Below are 17,890 nucleotides of genomic sequence, written 5' to 3' on the forward strand. Positions count from 1 at the left end.
AGTCAGGGGCTCAGGACAGAGGTAAACTGATCCTGGGCCTGTGCCTAAAGTCACCCCAGCGGGTTCTCATTACAACTCGGAAAATGAGACACAGCTTGTCAGACCCTCTGGTCCATCTGTCATTCGTTGTTCTACCCCCCCCCCCCCCTTCACCTTCTCCTTCCTGTCTTCATAAAGAGTCGAGGGCCAGACGATGCTGTCAAACACAATCACACAGTGTACGGCGCAGGTTCAAAAGAAGCGTCGGCTGAAATGTTGGAGGAATCAATTTATTGGATGTTCATGAAGAGTCCACCATCAAAGCCATCAGGGTTATAATGGGAACCAGGACGCATGCATTTTGAAAAGTCCACTTTCTTACTTGATCTTGATTTTCAAAGATTCTGTGCAGAAAAGCTAAGTAGCTCCATACAGGAGATGTAAGGCAAATGACGTCTGACCAGAATAAAGGAATGGATAGGTCTAGCAATCTTCTGTACTTATCTAACTGGTAACATGTTGCATTAGAGGCGACACGGACAATGAATTGATCCTGTCTGTGGAGCACAAGTCTAATATAGTTTATTCTCCTGTTCCATTGGTCCACTGTGTTTTCACTAAGAGGAAAATGAGCACAGTGTGTAGCATCATCTCGAAAGTCATAGGATAGTGCCAAATGTCCGTTAAATCTCAGTCGTCTGAAATCATTATTTATTAGAACACAATAAAAAAGATCCATTGTAAGGAGCAGGAGTCTTTACCGATCCTCCAAGGCCCCTCGACTGCCAACTGAGAATCAACCCTACAGCTCTGAACATTGTCCCAAAGTGCACTAATGAGCTTGTTAACTTCAATCACTCCTTGTACGTTGACATTTGGGAAAGAATTTGTCCCATCCAACAGGAATTAATCGGATTAGAGCTCGAGTCATATAGATGCTCCCTGCTTGGCCTAATTGATGTTCCCATTGAACAGGTCTAATTGACTCAGTGTGGCGGCTCAGAGCAGCTGTGGGATACGACGTGTATGAGAAACATGGACGTATAGAAGTGGTCAAATATGTGGAGAGGGAGCTAGAGCCTTTTTCTTTTCTGTTGAATTAAGGCATCGACATTTGAGGTTGTATAGGTTTTGGAAACATGTTTCTTTCTGATCAGACTTCCTTTCATTTGTTGTACAGATAAAACGTACACAACTCATACACTGTATATAAAGATGGGCGACATGACGCGCACCCAAAAGTGAGGCCAAAACATCTTGATCGCCCGAATCGGGTGATGCCAGACACTTGGAATCTCACAGAAATTCACAAGATACTTCTTCTTCTCCTTCAGTTTTTGTTATGGAGGATGGCAAACAACGTTTAGGTGCAACACCACCACCTTGAACTGGAGTTGTACACTCGCTGCACAGGTACGCAACATCCGGTTGGTGGCGCTTGCTGGTCAGCTCGCTCTCATTGGCTGTTACAGGTTTCTGTCTCAATCGGTAGCATTAAGTTTATTTTGTATACCCCCCACACTTCAGGATTATTGGGGCAGATAATCTGCACCAAATGACCTAAATCTGCCCAATTATCCTCCAAACAAAAAGCATCAAACACACACAGGTGAAAACAACCTCTTTGTTTTAATTATTAACTCTGAGAGGTGGTTTGAAAAGATGTGTGTATTTTCAGATACAGGCTTATAGTTTCCCACATTTTCTGTCTTTGTGCTAAGCTACGCTAACCTGTTCCTGGCTGTAGCTTGATATTTGCAGCACAGATTCAGCGATTAGCTCTGACAGCATTGTGAAGGCAAACCCACAGGTGTGTGATTATTTCCGGAACATTGAAGACACGTCTCAGTATCTAAAGTCTGAGACCTCGTCCAGGTCTGTGTCACAGGATCCACAAACAGGCAGGTTTATGCTCCCAGGATGTTAGTGTGACGAGCAGATCCTTCATCAGGGCCCTGCTCTCTGACCCCTGACCGATACCGAATCTGGAAGACTCACACTGTGAGCAGCTTTACAACTTCGACTAAAGTACGAGCAGCTCTGCAGCCACAGGGGAGTCTTCTGACTGACCCGTACCTGATCTGCACCCCCTGTGGAGGAGTCGTGCCCCCGGCCACCTTCACACATTCCTCGTTAAGAAAAGGATGTTGCTGTAGTTTCTCCCCCCTAAATTATTAAAATGAGCTTTAACTGAACGAGAATAAAATATGTTATTTAAAAAGACCTTGATATCGTTGAGGGAAGTTTACTGTGCTGGTTTTAAGTCACATTCTGGCCCACATTTACCAAAGTGATATTTTGAACTAGAATTTCAATACAAGTGAAAGTTCTTCTCGTTTACCCTTATTAGGAATTTAACGATCATTAAACTTCTAACAACTAAAATGCCTTTAAAGGGACGGATGTAACTTTATCTGGTGCCAGTAAGAGAGACGGCATCCTCAGTCAGATTGAATCCTTTGTTCAAGCACTTTTCAAAAAGAAAAGTGTGCATTTTAGCTTACAGATATATGTGTATTTGATTTGTAATTGTATACTTCACTGTTAGTTATAGTACATAGTTTGAAACATCTCTTATTCAAGTCTTGTTCTTCTTATAGCAAAAATGTAAATCCTAAATTGAAGTATTTTTAGAGAAGATTGATAAAAAAGACTATTATTAGGGTACTACTTAATATTTTTGTTTTGAAATAACAATTGGTTTGTTTATAGACTGTCAATGCAGATGATAAAGACAAATGATCTTGAAATAACTGTGTGTGAGTGCGTGTGTGTGAGTGTGACTGTTTGTGTGTGTGTTTAACTTCCTACGATATGTTTTGCGTGACATGAACAAATTGCAGCTCTGGAAGAAGTCACAGATCATTTACCTTTTGGCAGTTTGTGTTGTGAAATATAATCTCACATAACTTCATCTCAGGAATTTGAGGGTTACAAAAAAAAAGTAAAACGAAAAACCCACCCCTCTAAATTTTAGTGATGGTGGAAGCGGGCGAGCAAGTGACCCACAGTGACCCCTGGAATACCAGACGTGGGCTCAAGTGTAAATAAAGGTTTGGTATTCATTCACAGTTGCGACACCACAACAAGGACACATTTTATTTTGAAGTAACGTTGAAGTGTGTGTATGTGTCTGGAACAAAAAACTGACTTTACACCGAGTTCAGCTCAAACTCTGGACAAACTCTACTTCCTGGTTTCACCTCTGATTTTCACTCTGAACCAGGTTTTGACTCATTGCTTCTTTGTACAGTTTCCAAATGGAGCAAAGCCATCAAATTATAATTACACGGTACAGAAAACAGACCTGCAATATAATCATTTGTCATTTCCCCAATTTTTTCCTTACACTACAAATAAGACGGATAACTCCATTTAACTTAATTAAATGTAATTTGGGGTAATTTTATCCAGATACATCTGACCTGCCAAAAAATACACACACGCACGAGAAGACTGAGTTCGGACTTTATTGTTCTCTAGGAAATTTAAATGTGCTGAGGGATGAAAGGCATCTAGATTAAACCAGAAGCAAATAGCCCATAAAATGATATTTGCAGTGTTTAATATCTTTATCTGCTAATATTGGCAATTTCACAAGAAAAAAGTTGCGACTTTATCACAATCAGGTCTTAATGTTATAAATAATATCTCCTGCTGCTTATTTCAATTGTTTTCTTGTTTCTTGTAATATAATAACTTTATCCTTGTAAATTACAATAATTCATATAAAATCATGATATAAAGGAAAGTTACACAAGGGACAGAACAACATGGCCTCTGTCCAGAGAATCCCAAGAGAATAGGATTGATAAGCTTGCAGCGGTTCTTCACTAAGTGTATTTTCCTTTTGAGTATCATATTATCCCTTCGTAGCTTTTAGCTTTTTCACCGATACTCTCATCCCCCAAGAGATTTAATCGATTCCAATTGTTGCTTCACAGTGAAAAACGTCTCAAACCGCTGCTTCAGCATAATCTGCTTCTCTGCCGCCATTGCATCTCATATTCTACCTGGAAATATGGTGAAACAAGTTGCTTTTTGTGTCATTCACAACCATCACAAACAAACAAGTTGCACTAAAAGATTGTTAATCAAAGTAGCGACAAATGAAAGTTGAGTTTTGTGTTTTTTCAGGATGCTTTCCTCCCCAAAGGAACAAGCTGCAAACAGAAAACTGAAAATGTTTTACAAGTCATTTCCTAAAGAGAACCAGACCAGTCCGCCTCAAAGCAGCTGAATATGCGCATCTGTTTGTTTATGTTACTGCTAGAAACTGTGCTTCTGTACTTTTCATACTGTTATACAATGTCTGATAATCTTATTCCACTGGGCCACCAGGTTTATTTTACAGCCACTTTCCTCCATGGGAGCAAATGCTTTTGTAAAAGCGCCAACCACCGATTGTAATTTGTCTCGTGGACCCTCGAACATGTCATCATTGCTTTCCCGTTGTTTTCATTAGTGGAGGGCCACATTAAAACCCCATGCGCCGAGTTCTCCTGCGATGGCCACAGAGGAGCGCAGCCTGAGTGTGGTCGGAGGGAACCACCAAGACTTTTACTATCCCTGAACCCAGTCCCAGAAGCGAGTGGGTTCGTCCTGACTTCCAGTAGCGCCAGTGCCTTGTGTGTTTCGTTGTAATGGTGTGCGGACGCAGACGGAACAGGCCCGGGGCGACGCACGTTAAACCTGCAGAGTCCCGCTGAGAGGAGGCGGAAAACAACCGGCGTTATCCCAAACTCTTTGGGGGGACAGATCACCGCACACACGCTTGAAACCAGGCCTCGCATTACCTAGATGATGGGTCCCCTTTAATGCCCAGGGCTTCTCCAACCACAGCAATCGCACTAAACGGCCTCCCTCCAAAGTGCTTCTCCTCTAATTGTTTGACATTCTGCTTGTATTTGCTGCAGAGGGATAAAAACCTCAGCCCGCCACGAGACACTTCTGCACACGAGCAGACAGTAAACCCACGACAGAGCTTATCTTTCTCCGCGGCCTCTTAATCAAATATCCTTCAAATCTTCGCTCGGCAGTCCTGGTTAAATTATGGCGATGGCACCATATTGACTTATGGCGTTCCAACCAAAACATGGTCCTGGCTCTGCCTCACAGTGCCAGATGTGACGTAGGCCAGATCGGATTTCACAGCCAGTGTATACAAGCCTCGGTATACCATTCATTATAATGTGTGTGGGTTTCAAAGCTGCTTTTACAACTGGAGGATTAAACGAGACCTGCTCAGTTTCTTGTTTGTTGAAGAAAATTAAGGTTTTAAATTCGAAAAGCAGTTTTGGAACAGATGAAATAAGATTTAATTTGAAAATGGCATTGGAGGTATTGGGATTTATGAAGTTTAGAGGAAGCTGAAGTTTGTTGTTTCAGCATTATTCCATTCTATTTGCTTAGCTTGGCTAATCACCTCTGGGCTCTAGCTTCTGAATATTAAAATCATAAACCTTGATAAACCTTGAACATAAAAATGGTTCCCACTGTGAATCCATCTAAACAAATAATAACAACAACATTTGCATGGGGAAATAACGTTTTGTGAAGTGAGGGCTTCTCATAGAGCACTCTTGTATATGGAGCCCATATAGTATGGTGTCCCTGAAGCGTCTTTTCAACAGGAAGGAAAAACCGACAAAACATGTTTGTGTTTACGTAATTTGTTCTTTTTTTCCCCGTATTTGTCATTGTGTTTTGTGGTTTTTCCACTTCACGGCCACCATACCATACATATGTCTGCTATAAACAGCCTATTTCTACACTGTATATAACCCCCACGGTGTATACAGCGTCTCACTCAGCACTGTATATAAGCACATTACAAAGCGCAGAGTCCCATTCTTCTTATAGTCCAGTGAACTAAACTGTTTAAATGCACACATGCTTTATGCTTCTACACTCTGAGGAGTATTCTCAAAGTGAAGGGATTAAATGAACTCCACATGGGACACTGTGCACACTTTCATAGGCCTGGGAACCCCCAACGCACACACACACACACACACACCATGACTTCAGAGCTTCAGAGGTCATTACATCAACTTACATTAATTTCCTGGAAGCTTGCACTAACCTTAACCATAACTACTTCTTGCTTACCCCAACCTTAACTTTAAAACATGTTTTAATGATTTGCATGTTATCCCTATAAGGAAGACAACTCTCTCACACACACACACACACACACACACACACACACGCACACACACACACACACACACACACACACACACACACTGAGCTTTTCCGTCTGTCTCCCACATCTGTGTCCACGGCCCTAATTGTTTAATACCGTTCCCGGTTCGACCTCCCTCTGCAGCCGAGGCTCTAATGGCTCCAACAGAAAGCCGAGGCCCATGGACGTCGTCAGCCGGAGCAAACTGAAACAGATTTCACTGGTCAGCCGGTGAACTCATGCTGCACATCACCTGTGTTTATACCACGGCCAATGTGGCTGGTTTGTGTATATATACGTAAGTGTGCGTAATGGATGGTGGAGTGGTTCGGGGGGGACTTTGCTCGTGGCTTCTGCAGGGGGCTGAGGGGGAAAGGTTCTGGTCTGTTTGTTTCATTCTGTCTGTCCTCCATTTATAAAAACTGTTGAAGACGGGCACAGGAAAGATAAAAGTCTCTTTGTTTTTGCAGATTTTCTTTTGTTGAGTGGAACAAACACAAAGAGTGGAAGCGCTGAGTGAAAGGCGCCGGCTTAATGAGCCACATCCCTCTCATTCTATATTCTTTGCTTTGGCTTCTCCTTGATTCAGACTTCATTTGAAGGTCAGTTTTCAGTCTGAGTGAGGTTCTGACCAGAGCTTGTGATTCAAAACAAACGGTGGTCACACATTTAAAACCAGGACATTATGGATTGGCCTTCTTGTTGACATCTGGGGACTCTTTCCTCTGTCTTCCTTTCCTTTCCTTTCCTTTGTCTGCCCTTTCCCTGGTCTTTCTTTTGCTTTTCTTTCCTTGGTCTTAACTCTCCTTGCCTTGGTCTTTCTTTTCCTTTCCTTTTCTTAGTCTCTCATTTCCTTTCCTTGGAATTCCCTCTCCTTTCCTTGGTCTTTCTTATCTTCTCCGTTCCTTGGTCTTTACTCTCCTTCCCTTGGTCTTTCTTTTCCTTTCCTTTTCTTAGTCTTTCATTTCCTTTCCTTGGTCTTTCTTTTCCTTTCCTTTCCTTAGTCTTTCTTATCCTGTCCGTTCCTTGGCCTTTTCTTTCATCTCCTTAGTCTTTCTTTTCCTTGGATTTACTTTTTCATTTCCTTGGTCACGTACTTACTTACCTACTTACTTACTAACTTACTTGTGTCAGAATGTTAACGTTGGAAAATCCTCACCTCTTCCTCCTCCTCGTGTCTCCACAGACAGAAATGGATGGACTCTTTTGGGTCCAAGCTGTCACTGCCACCTCATCTATGCTGTGTCCGACGCGGTTGTTTGAACCTGAGGTTGGGGCATAAATCTCCGTCCTCAGGGCCAGCCCTGACATTCTGTTCCCAGACGGTGCCCCCCCTGCTGTGGACTCTGCCCCAAAGAGGCCTGGCATCTCAGCCAGACTCATCCATCACAGGAGAACCAGGCCTCTTGTGCGGGGAGCGGAGGAGCCTGTGGGGAGCACCTGCCCTAGCGTTTTCACCTTGTGGATAAAACTGCCCCCGATCCCACTTCAGCCCCACCCCAGCTGCTTTCCTCAGAGGTCAGAGGTCACTTGAGGGTGTGAAACAACTTTGCATGTCCAGAGACACATTTTTTTTTAGGCTGACATTCACACTCAAGTCTGTGGTCAAGTCTATTGGGCCTCACGTTACAGGCAGGTGAAAGGTCGAGGTATTATTATTGTTAACAGAGGGCCACACAAGCTAGAGTCAAAACATGGAAATAATCCAAACCAGGGACACAGAGCAAAGAGTGAAAACAACACCTTCAAGTCATTAGACATTTAAATCCTTCAGCCTCTGACATGGAAGAATACAGAGCGCCTCAGAAAACAGACCAAAAGAGCGTTAAAAGGAAAAGGAGATCTGCTCTTCCAATCCGAACAGCGTTTACACAAAAGAACCGTACTCCTCCATCTGTTTCATATACTGTGGCCAAAAAACATCACTGATTTGATTGGAGCCAAATGTGATGCTTGAGGCTCCTTCATACATCCAAAGACTGTTTGACCCTCCTTCTCCTGCCCAACACCAACAAAACTCCCCTTCCCTCTCACCACTGTGCTCTTTCAAGGGTGTGTGTGTGTGTGTGTGTGTGTGTGTGTGTGTGTGTGTGTGTGTTTGTCTGTGTCTGTGTATTTGTGTGACTCATTGAGCTGAGCTGCAGAGTAGAACTGTCAAGTAGCATTAAAAAGAAACTCAGTATCGTAAAATTGAACCCAAGGACAGTTCTCGAGTAAATGGACGAAGTTACCCTCAATTACATGAACTGCAGCAATTTTCAGATATTTACTCAACAAAATTGCGTCGGACATTTTCGTGTACTATGTCCTGAAGTCCAGGTGAGAGTTGGTATCTGGGTAGAACATTTAGGAGACAGGATATGTCGTATAAATTGCGCTGCAGAAATCATGTGTTTCTGTTTGTAGGACGTTGACACAGACGCTGGCCTGTGTCACTAAAAACTTTTCAAAGTTGATGTTTTCGTTGTGCATTCATTTTTGTTTCCTGGATTTCATTGTTGTTTTAGTAATTTTTACTGCTCTATCACTTATCTCAAAATGTTTCTAGCCCACTGTCTGTCTGTTGGTTTGGCTTCTGGTTATTTAGCACTTTGTAAAGAAAAGTGCAATATGAATAAAGCTCATTATTATATTATATTATTCAGCTCCTCCGGAGAATTTCAGGAAAGTGTCCGGAGTTCAGTGAATGTCTAAAAGCAGCTTGTAACATTCTATGATCTAAAAGTTTGATGTTGTTTTCATTTCAAAAGTTCCTCTTTTAAAATTAAAAAAACGTTTCTCCACAAAAAAATCTCATAAATATTCATATGTGTATGAAAGAAAAACCTTGCATCTGAAAAAGATCTCCCAAGCAGCGAGCCAGTTTCTACACGCTGCATGTTACCATCCCCACTTCAAACCCCTGTTTCCAGCTCTCAGCTATCCCACATCGTGTCTGTATTAATTTCCATCAGGCGCAGCAATGCACTCTGGCAAATATCGTCCCACACAGTTGTCAAACATCTGAAAAGCATAGAGAGGACGTCCCACATGGTTCTGATCAGAACAGAGGTGAGCTATGGTCACTGAGCAGTTTCCTCGTCCTGCTCTGCTTTGGTATCTCTTTGTTAAGGTTAAAAATATCTGGTCTATGAATAGATGCTGAAAATAAGTTCCCCTTTTATTAATAAATCACAAAGGTTAACTTTTACTTTGGCTGTCAAATGTGCCACCACGAAGAAGGCTCTCTGCATGACGCAGCGTAAATCAACTTAAAGATACAGTTTTAACGCACAATTGTCTCCAGGCAAAGTCTGTCCAAATACTTTAAGAGTATATCATCATTTAATATCAAGATCCTTGGGACTTTACTTTGAAAAACCGTCAGACGTCAACAGTGGTTTTAATATTCAGAGAACAGATTCTCCAACTCTTGAAAGTAATTAAGGCAAGAACATTTTATTATTGTGACAATCGGGAGGCAAACAGTTGATTTTCCTACATAACATTGTGGCAGCAAAATTTGAGTAATGCTTTTTTTTCTTTGTGCTTTGGCAAATTAACAAATATTAGCATGTCAAAACACAAAGATTGTTAATAAGGCAAACTTTTCTACTTGCTAAAAATAACAATATTAGCATTAAGCTCACGCACTTAACTCCAGAGAACCTACAAAAGTCAAAAGTCTGCTTACATAGATTTCTAAAGAACTAATAACAAAAAAAAATAAGTTGTTCGTGTGCGAAAAGCAAAACTCGGGAGAAAGTCTGGACCCAATTCTGAGGACATCCTCCGGAGTTCACGTCTGGACACGGCCTATGTGCGGTCTCAGAGCTGCTAGCATAGTCTTGTTCCCACAAAGGCCTGGTTCCATTTAGCGGAAGAAGCATAAATTCTCCAACGTTAAGTGTTTTCCAAGAACAATCAGCCACACAAAGAGTTTGTCTACATAAAATAGGAAATATGTTGACTGAAGCTCTCTAATCAAAGAATAGGTAAACATTATTATGAATCCGATCGGACATTGACGTCAGCTTTCTGAACACAGTCTTCAATCGGCTTCTTGGTGCTATGGGTATTTCAACTGTGACCAGGAATGTATTGAGGTTCAGAACCCGCCTCTCGGTTGGACCGAAGACCGTAGAGCTGCTATTTCTCAAGTTTACAGGTAATATAAAACTACGCTCAACGTCAATCTGGTTTGAACACAGAACGCTATAGAATGACCTGATCATGCTGTTTTCATTTTCCAGTCTACGTACCATCTTTCATCCTACAGGACTTCAGAGGATTTGATAATAGCTTAACTTGCAACAGGTAGAATTTTTTGATGAAAATCTCCTGCTACAAATATGTCTTATGCGTAGAAGGCTTCTTTCTTTCTTTCCAGTTCGATGCAAGTCTAACAATGTGGCGCACATCTGGCACCAAACAACATAATTTGCATTTAAAACTTCCAGTTGAGCTCAACACAAATTTATGTGTGACATCACACACAGTAAACAAGTCGACTAACAATTTGTATAATTGAGGACAAATAAGATTCTATTTTAGGGTCCACAGGAAACTAAGCAATCAATAGATTGTTATGATATTAACCACCCTGACTGCAACTTCCTCTCTCTGCCAAGTGAATGGAACCCGAGTTCCTTACGCGCATCATATAGATATGAGCCAGAAATCACAGAACTTATGCATAAGACCGCAATAGAATGTAAATTGGAATGAATATGAAATCCAAGCCGGGTTGAGAGCCCAGCTGTGTTTCATTTGTCGCTCTGCCTCCTCTTCCAAGTGACTATCAGACGGGACTATCAGATGATAATCTTTCCTTCTTGCTCTGGAGGTAAACACGGTTCAGGGGGGAACGTTGTGAGCTCACCGCTCACCTCTGGTCAAAATAACAAATGCTGTTATAAAACTGATGTCATCACTTCCTGCCGCTTGTTTTCTTGCTAAAATTAACTCCCCTTCTTTTTTACCTAAGCAAATGAGGCTCTGTTTCCCTCTGTATTTGTTTGTCTGTTCGTTAGCAGATTTATGCAAAAACTACTGGACTGATTTACCACAGAACTTGGTGGAGGAGTTCAGACTTTGTCAGGAAAGAGCCCATTCAATTTTGGTGTGGATCCAGAATAGTTGGTGGATACAGGAATTTATTTTGCGAGATGGGATGTTTTTCAACAATATCGTTGATATTTCAGAATAATTCATGGATGCACTGCGTGTTCAGTGGAAGGATATTCATGAGTGTGTGCAATTTGGTGTAAATACAAATAAAAATCCACATCGAGGGAATTTAAATGTGGTTTCATAAGTGGAGTTTTGGGCCTTGGCAGAGGAATGCACTCTCTGTGTAGCCTCCAGTGGTGTTTGTTTGTGAGATGACGCAAAAACGACCGAACTGATTTCAAAAGACATTCTGTGGAGGGATAGGGCATGACCCCGAAGTGGAGCCAAATAAATTCCGGCGCGGATCCAGGAGTCTTTTCTCACTTTGTCTAATGTGGCCAGATTGGATGTGAGCCTTCACCTAAGGCCTTGTCGGAGGTATGCAGCCCATCTACAGCTTTTTTACATTTGGCACATTATTTGTAATCAAATTAAAGGACCATACAGCAAACTAAGGCTCATGTGCTATTAACACATGAATACTGTGCATGGGTGCAGCTGGAATGAAGGGAGGGGACCAAGCAGCTTATTTTCTCCTGGACCTCATATCATGTTAATGTGGCCCTGCTGAGGATTTCACAGAGAATAATCTAAAGCATGTATTGAACACAGAATTCAATCCAAAAACCTTTTTGTCTTTGTGTAATTGCCAAAGAATATTTTTGTACTCAGCAGTGCCTGACCTCTCTCTGCAAATTCAGTTGCCTGATTGTGTGACAGGCAGCAAATGATAAAGATCCACAGGGCAGCTTGTGAGAGGGGCGGTTGAGCCGTGCACCGAGACACGGAAGCTTGTATGGTCGGATCACCTCGTACGGCGAGAGAGATCTCTTCCAACGCCGTGATCCCGGGGCCAAGGACCTGCTGAAATCACAAACACAGCAGAGCGAGGAGCCTTTCGAAGCCCACTTAGGTGCAGGGGAGAGACTGAGCTGGGTCAATAAATAATTACGCACCTATCAGCGGCTACATGCAGGGCACACTTGGCTGGTATGGCTCAGGGCCTGGGTGTTTATTATTTTTCATGAAACTATCTGATAAAGACTTAAGCTCCTCAGCTTCCTCGGCTTACATGTTCCCCCGAGGGCAGCACCATTTGGATTAACAGCAGACCAAGTGGAGCCATGTTGAATCACTTTGTGTTTCTTTACTGTTTTTCAGGGAGAAGCAGAAATTCTTAGATGTTCAGGTCACTGTTCCAGAGGGCAAAAAGGAAAATGTCTCCACAAGCCTCCTCTTACAGTAAATAACAGAAGACAAACCACGCAATGACGCTGGATAATGAGTTGTTTTATGATTCATCTGTGAGCAGAAGTGGTTGGGGTTGTTAAAAACATCTGAAAATGCTGATGAACAGTGGTATCCTGATAGCCATGCTGAATTCCCATTTTGTTTCACTTGATTCATTCCTATTTCATATTTGAATCACGGAAGATGTGGGCATGCGACTCCGAGGCAGAGATTTCGAATCCTCAAAGGGGTTTAAACCTGAAATGTTCTCCCATGTGACTTTGCTTTGCGACAACATCGAAGAATTGTGGAATTGATTCCATGACCAAAACCAATTTCAGGAGACAGCTCATCAGAATCAACTTTTATTTCTTGAGCCAAACTAAGCAATGTGAAGTTACTGAACTATGGAACTAAAATAATGGTTCCAACAGTTACCTCTGATTGGTTAAGATTTATGTAAATTATCTATAATGACACAGGGAGCCTATAGGGGAATATCAGACTGTTTATAAAGATGGACGGCACCTCTCAACTTCCCCACTCTGAAAAAGTTGAAGCCAAAATAACTCTGAAATGGGGGCTGTCATTTTTCTTCTGGTGAATGATTTGGAGCCAGTAGAGGTTGTGGAGTGGAGGCTGATCTGTGGTATCAACACAAGCTTTACCAATCATTAGCCAGTCTCAGCCGCCAATCATGACGTTTCAAAATATTCTTACTTTTTATGCCATTTACCTTGTTGTCTTATCATTGTCTTGAAAAGTTAAATAATCCCTGACCCTAACCCTAACCCTTTTTCTCATATAAAGATATCCTGTCTCTGAATATGACATACACACGAAATGAACAAATCATATCACACAAAAAAGGTTTCTTTATTAAAAATGTGATTGGGTATTTATTAAAATTACAAACTCATACATTTTCCTGGATATTTTACATAAAGTGCTGTTTATTGACGCAGTGTCTATAAACTACAGTTAACACACTTAAACACAACCATGAGGGACAGAGAACATTTCTGTCCATGATGACGAGAAGTGAAACAGAAAGAATGGAATATGCAAATGTGAAAATGAAATGAAAATGTGTCACAGGTCAACATGACAATATAATCCCATTCCTTGAATTAGTAATAGAAAATAGTTGTGGTGAAGAATCATTTTTAAGCATTAGTTTTCTCTTCTAGCTGGACAATAAAATACTGAAATTAAGAACCGCCCTAGATTGAAGGAATAATATCAAATAAAAGTTCTGTTCATCATTATATAATATAATATAAATGTGTCCAGATTTTAAAATGCAGTTTTCTTTTTATTGTTCCAGGAAGATAGACCAAAGAACAATGCTTCTTTTCTTTGGTTATTAAAGTTAAATCCGTTTAGAGGCTGCAACCGACTGCTTAAACAAAGTGTTTCATTTTCTGCACATATGTGTGTATACGTGTTAACAGTAAAACATTCAATAATGAATTGCTCACTCGAACATCTGCTCTTAGTCTAAACGCTGCTTTATAAAATTTATTGCAAGGCTGTGTTCCAAATATTAGTTTTATTACAGAAGCAAGTTATAAAATCAACCACAATCAGTTATTAAATGACTATATTACCTCCATATGAAAGTTCTGTCTGGTATCACCCCTTTGAGTCTCAACCCATGAAACCCACGGGTCCAAAACCATTGACAAACTGGGACAATTAAGGGAATAAGTCCTTTTACCCTGAACAAGACTTGAAGTCCCCAAAAAATGACTAAGGAACACACCTTCAGATAGTGAATGGAGTTCCAGTCTACACCTGTATTTCTGCCTCCAATAGGCTTGCAGTGTGGGGCCCTGCATCAAGTCTGATCCCCCCCACCCCAGTGTCAGAGACAACTGGGGAGGCACTGGGGGTCCTCATGGTGAGAGATGACAGTGATGGAGAGAAAGTCGGTGTCATGGCAGAAGGTGTAAGTCCAGTGTTATTGGCTAAGGGGGAATATGCATATCTGCGGCAGGAGGACCTCCTGCTCAGGGTTGGCACACGGCCCAGCTTTCGTGTAGGAACAGTCCTGATGCCAGGCTGAGCCACCCCGGTTATTAAAGGTGGTGGGTACATGAGACAGCTGGATTCCGCTGCAAAGTCCTCTCGACCACCCTGAAGCTCCTCGTCAGGGAGCATACTGATATCGCTGAAGACGGATGCCAGTGTCTGGTAGTTTGGTTCCCAGTCCAGTAGGTAGTCCCAGGTGTAGCTGCCTTGCATCTGCTCCTCTAGGCCCAGCAGCGACGAGTAAGAATCTGCAAAGCCATTGGCTTCAGAGAGGGCAGCGTATCCTTTGGTCCCCATGTTCTCCTCCATATCCCTCACCCTAAGGATTGCAGGCAGCAGCCCCTCACCCCCTCCCTCTTCTCTGAAGTGGTGGAGGCTTTCTGTGCTGGCTAATCCTGAGACAAAACTTTTATTAATTGATAAAATATGCTCTGGCCCTACTTGGATCGAGTGGCAGGACATGTTGTCTCCAGGTAAGGCAGAGTCTGGGATCTTCATGCCTTTCACAGATGCTTCCCTTTTACGACAGGGGTAGTCATTAATCCATTTGATCTCCTGGTCCTCAGCCGTCTCACCTTCTGCTGACCCACGACCGCTGGACTCAGACTGATTGTATGGGCTTGATACGTCGCTCTTAGTCACCACAATACTGGGCCGTTTAATCTCTTGAAGAGAGATTATACTTTGGCTGCTGGATCTGCTGAATGAGCCTGTACATTGGTTCAAGTTTGAGGCAATGGCAGCAGCCTTCTTGATTGCAGTTTCTTTAAGCTTGTACCGGAGAACCAGGGCCACGAAAATGACAAGAACGAGGAGGAAAGTGATTAATGACACACTCAGACTGAGCATGTGTGCATCCAGGGGAACCCCGGTCAGTGCCTCTGCTGAGCTGGAGATGTTGACAAACACCAAGCAGGTGGTGGACTTGGAGCCCAGTCTGGGACTACTGGCAGATACCACCAGCTCCACCATGTCCTCACCGGCGTGGCCTCTTCTGCGGAACACAGGACCTGACACAAAGATCGCACCAATTGATTTGTTCATTGAGAAAAATGGCGAGGAGTTGACCAGGGAGTACTGCACCATCCCGTCCACCCCGCCATCATAGTCCATCGCCATCACATAACCCACCGTCTCTCCCTGCTGGACATTTTCGGGCAGCAGGAAGTGGTACTGCTTCTGGGTGAAGACGGGACTGAACTCATCCACTCCGCTGACGGTCACTTGCACTCTCACCGTCGCTACTCTGTCTCCTTTGTCCCGGGCCTCCACTATAAAGCAATACTCACTCTCGCGCTCAAAGTCAAAGGTCTGTCTGGTGAGAATGTTGCCCGTTAGGGGGTCAATAGAGAAGGCCTCCTTCCTGTCGGGGCTGCCGCTGCCATAGTCCATGAAACAAGACGATGTTATTGAGTAGGTGAGCTGGCCATAGTGCCCCAGGTCATTGTCAACGGCAAGGACCGAACAGGCGTGGGTATATGCCGGAAGATTCTCCAACACAGAACAGTTAATGGTAGGGAACACGAAGTATGGAGTGTTGTCATTTTCATCCAGCACTGTGATGAAGACGACCGTAAAAGCAATGTTGTGTTCTTCCGATGAGTCACCGCCGTCAGATGCTCTAATAGTGAGGGTGTATTTTGAGTCCTCCTCATAGTCAAGGGAGTGGTTGACGACCAAAAGGCCAGAATGAGGGTCAAGCTTGAGGTGACTTTTGCTGTTCCCTGAGATAATGTCATACCGCAACAGGCCGTTGGTTCCCAGGTCAAGATCTTGAGCACTGACTTGCACCAGCCTTGTACCGACTTGGCTGTTTTCGCTCACATGTGCGTGGTACTCGATGTTCGAAAAGACAGGTGCATTGTCATTGCAGTCCGTCACAGTCACCATAATAACGGCAGAGCTGTTCAGTGGAGGATGTCCTCGGTCAGAGACGCTGACGGTCAGTGCGTAGCTCTCGGTGGTCTCACGGTCTAATGGGTTACACAGAACAAGTTTTCCCAAATTCTTCATCTGATTTTCAACTTGAATCATTTTCACTTCCAGGCAGAATCGCTTCTCCTCATTTCCCCTGATGATGGTATAGTCCATGTGGGTATTCTCGGGGCTCCAGTCCTGGTCGTCTGCAGACAGCGTCAGGAGGATGGTGTCTGTGTGGGTGTCCTCTGGGACAGTGAGGGTATAGATGTCCTGGTGGAACAGTGGGGCATGGTCGTTGGTATCCAGAATCAGTATGTCAATGGAGGTGACAGTGGAGCGGATGGGGTCGCCTCCATCGCTTGCTTCGACCAGAAGGTGGATCAGGTTGCTGTGAGTTATGGCCTTTAGGGGCCTGTTGGTGAAAACCGAACCTGGAACACATATATCAAGGGTAAATGTCTTTAGTTTCAATGATCATTTTTTACATGAGAAATAGATTCAATGACTTCATAATATTGTTAATAGTGAAGAACCGTTTCACTCTTTGTTGTTGTTGTGCAGTGTTGGCTATGTGTAAGAAAGGTTATTTGGACAACACTGTTTGGGGTTTGGCAAAAACGTAGTTACAACTTAGAGCATTTAGCAGCGTAGCTTGTTCTCATAGGGGTTGGTGGAATAACCCAGAAACACAGACACTAAATTTAAGCTTAATGCTAATGCTCTGTGTCAGCTCGATGTGAAAATCCAAGTTTGCCTCAATAACTTTGTAACGTGATACCTCAATGATCAATTATTAAAATATAAAACGCCTTTAACCGGATATTAGTTTCTGCTTCCGTGGGAAAAGAGACTTTAGGTAAGAACGATGTAAACGTCTCAAACTCATTTGAATTTATGGTTCACAAATATACCGATTTTTTTTCCTCTCCAGAATAACGACTTTAAAACACATCTGCTTTTATGAAGAAATATTAATGATGAAATCAAGATTGCAGCTTTCATTTGACGCAATAACACAACATAATTTCCTGGAGTACAATCAAATGAATTCCATGTGCAGCCTAAGAGAGAAAAATTCCTTCTTGGATGATTATGAAGTGTTTGTCCATCCAATTTATTTTTCCACTAGATAATTGCCACTTGAACTTTCCTCCAGGACGACGATATTCACTCTGAGGCTTTGTTCTAAAGCAGCAGCAACATTTGTTCTTTGTGAAACACGGAAAAACTGAAAGGTTCTTTACTTCTTGATGGTACGAAGAGAGCCTCCGTCCACATGGATACAGATTTCACTGTCCATTTGTGCTCCTCACCACAAAACAGCACATATCTCAGATAGTAAACCTTGAGGCTCAAATGTGGTAGAGGTCCAGAAATCTCTCATGAGTG

At 42.7% G+C, this 17,890-nt stretch overlaps 1 protein-coding gene across 1 annotated transcript in view; it reads right to left on the reverse strand.

The window, feature by feature from the left end:
• Positions 1 to 13,423: 13,423 nt before the first annotated feature.
• dchs2 (dachsous cadherin-related 2) overlaps positions 13,424 to 17,890 on the reverse strand; it is a 34,271-nt gene continuing 29,804 nt past the window's right edge. Inside the window, exon 20 of the mRNA XM_062387377.1 lies at positions 13,424 to 16,932. Within this exon, the coding sequence (XP_062243361.1) occupies positions 14,339 to 16,932 (2,594 nt within the window). The 3' untranslated portion in view covers positions 13,424 to 14,338. The remainder of the gene's footprint in view (positions 16,933 to 17,890) is intronic.

The sequence above is a fragment of the Platichthys flesus genome, chromosome 5, assembly GCF_949316205.1.
Source record: "Platichthys flesus chromosome 5, fPlaFle2.1, whole genome shotgun sequence".
In the NCBI taxonomy this organism is placed as follows: domain Eukaryota; kingdom Metazoa; phylum Chordata; class Actinopteri; order Pleuronectiformes; family Pleuronectidae; genus Platichthys; species Platichthys flesus.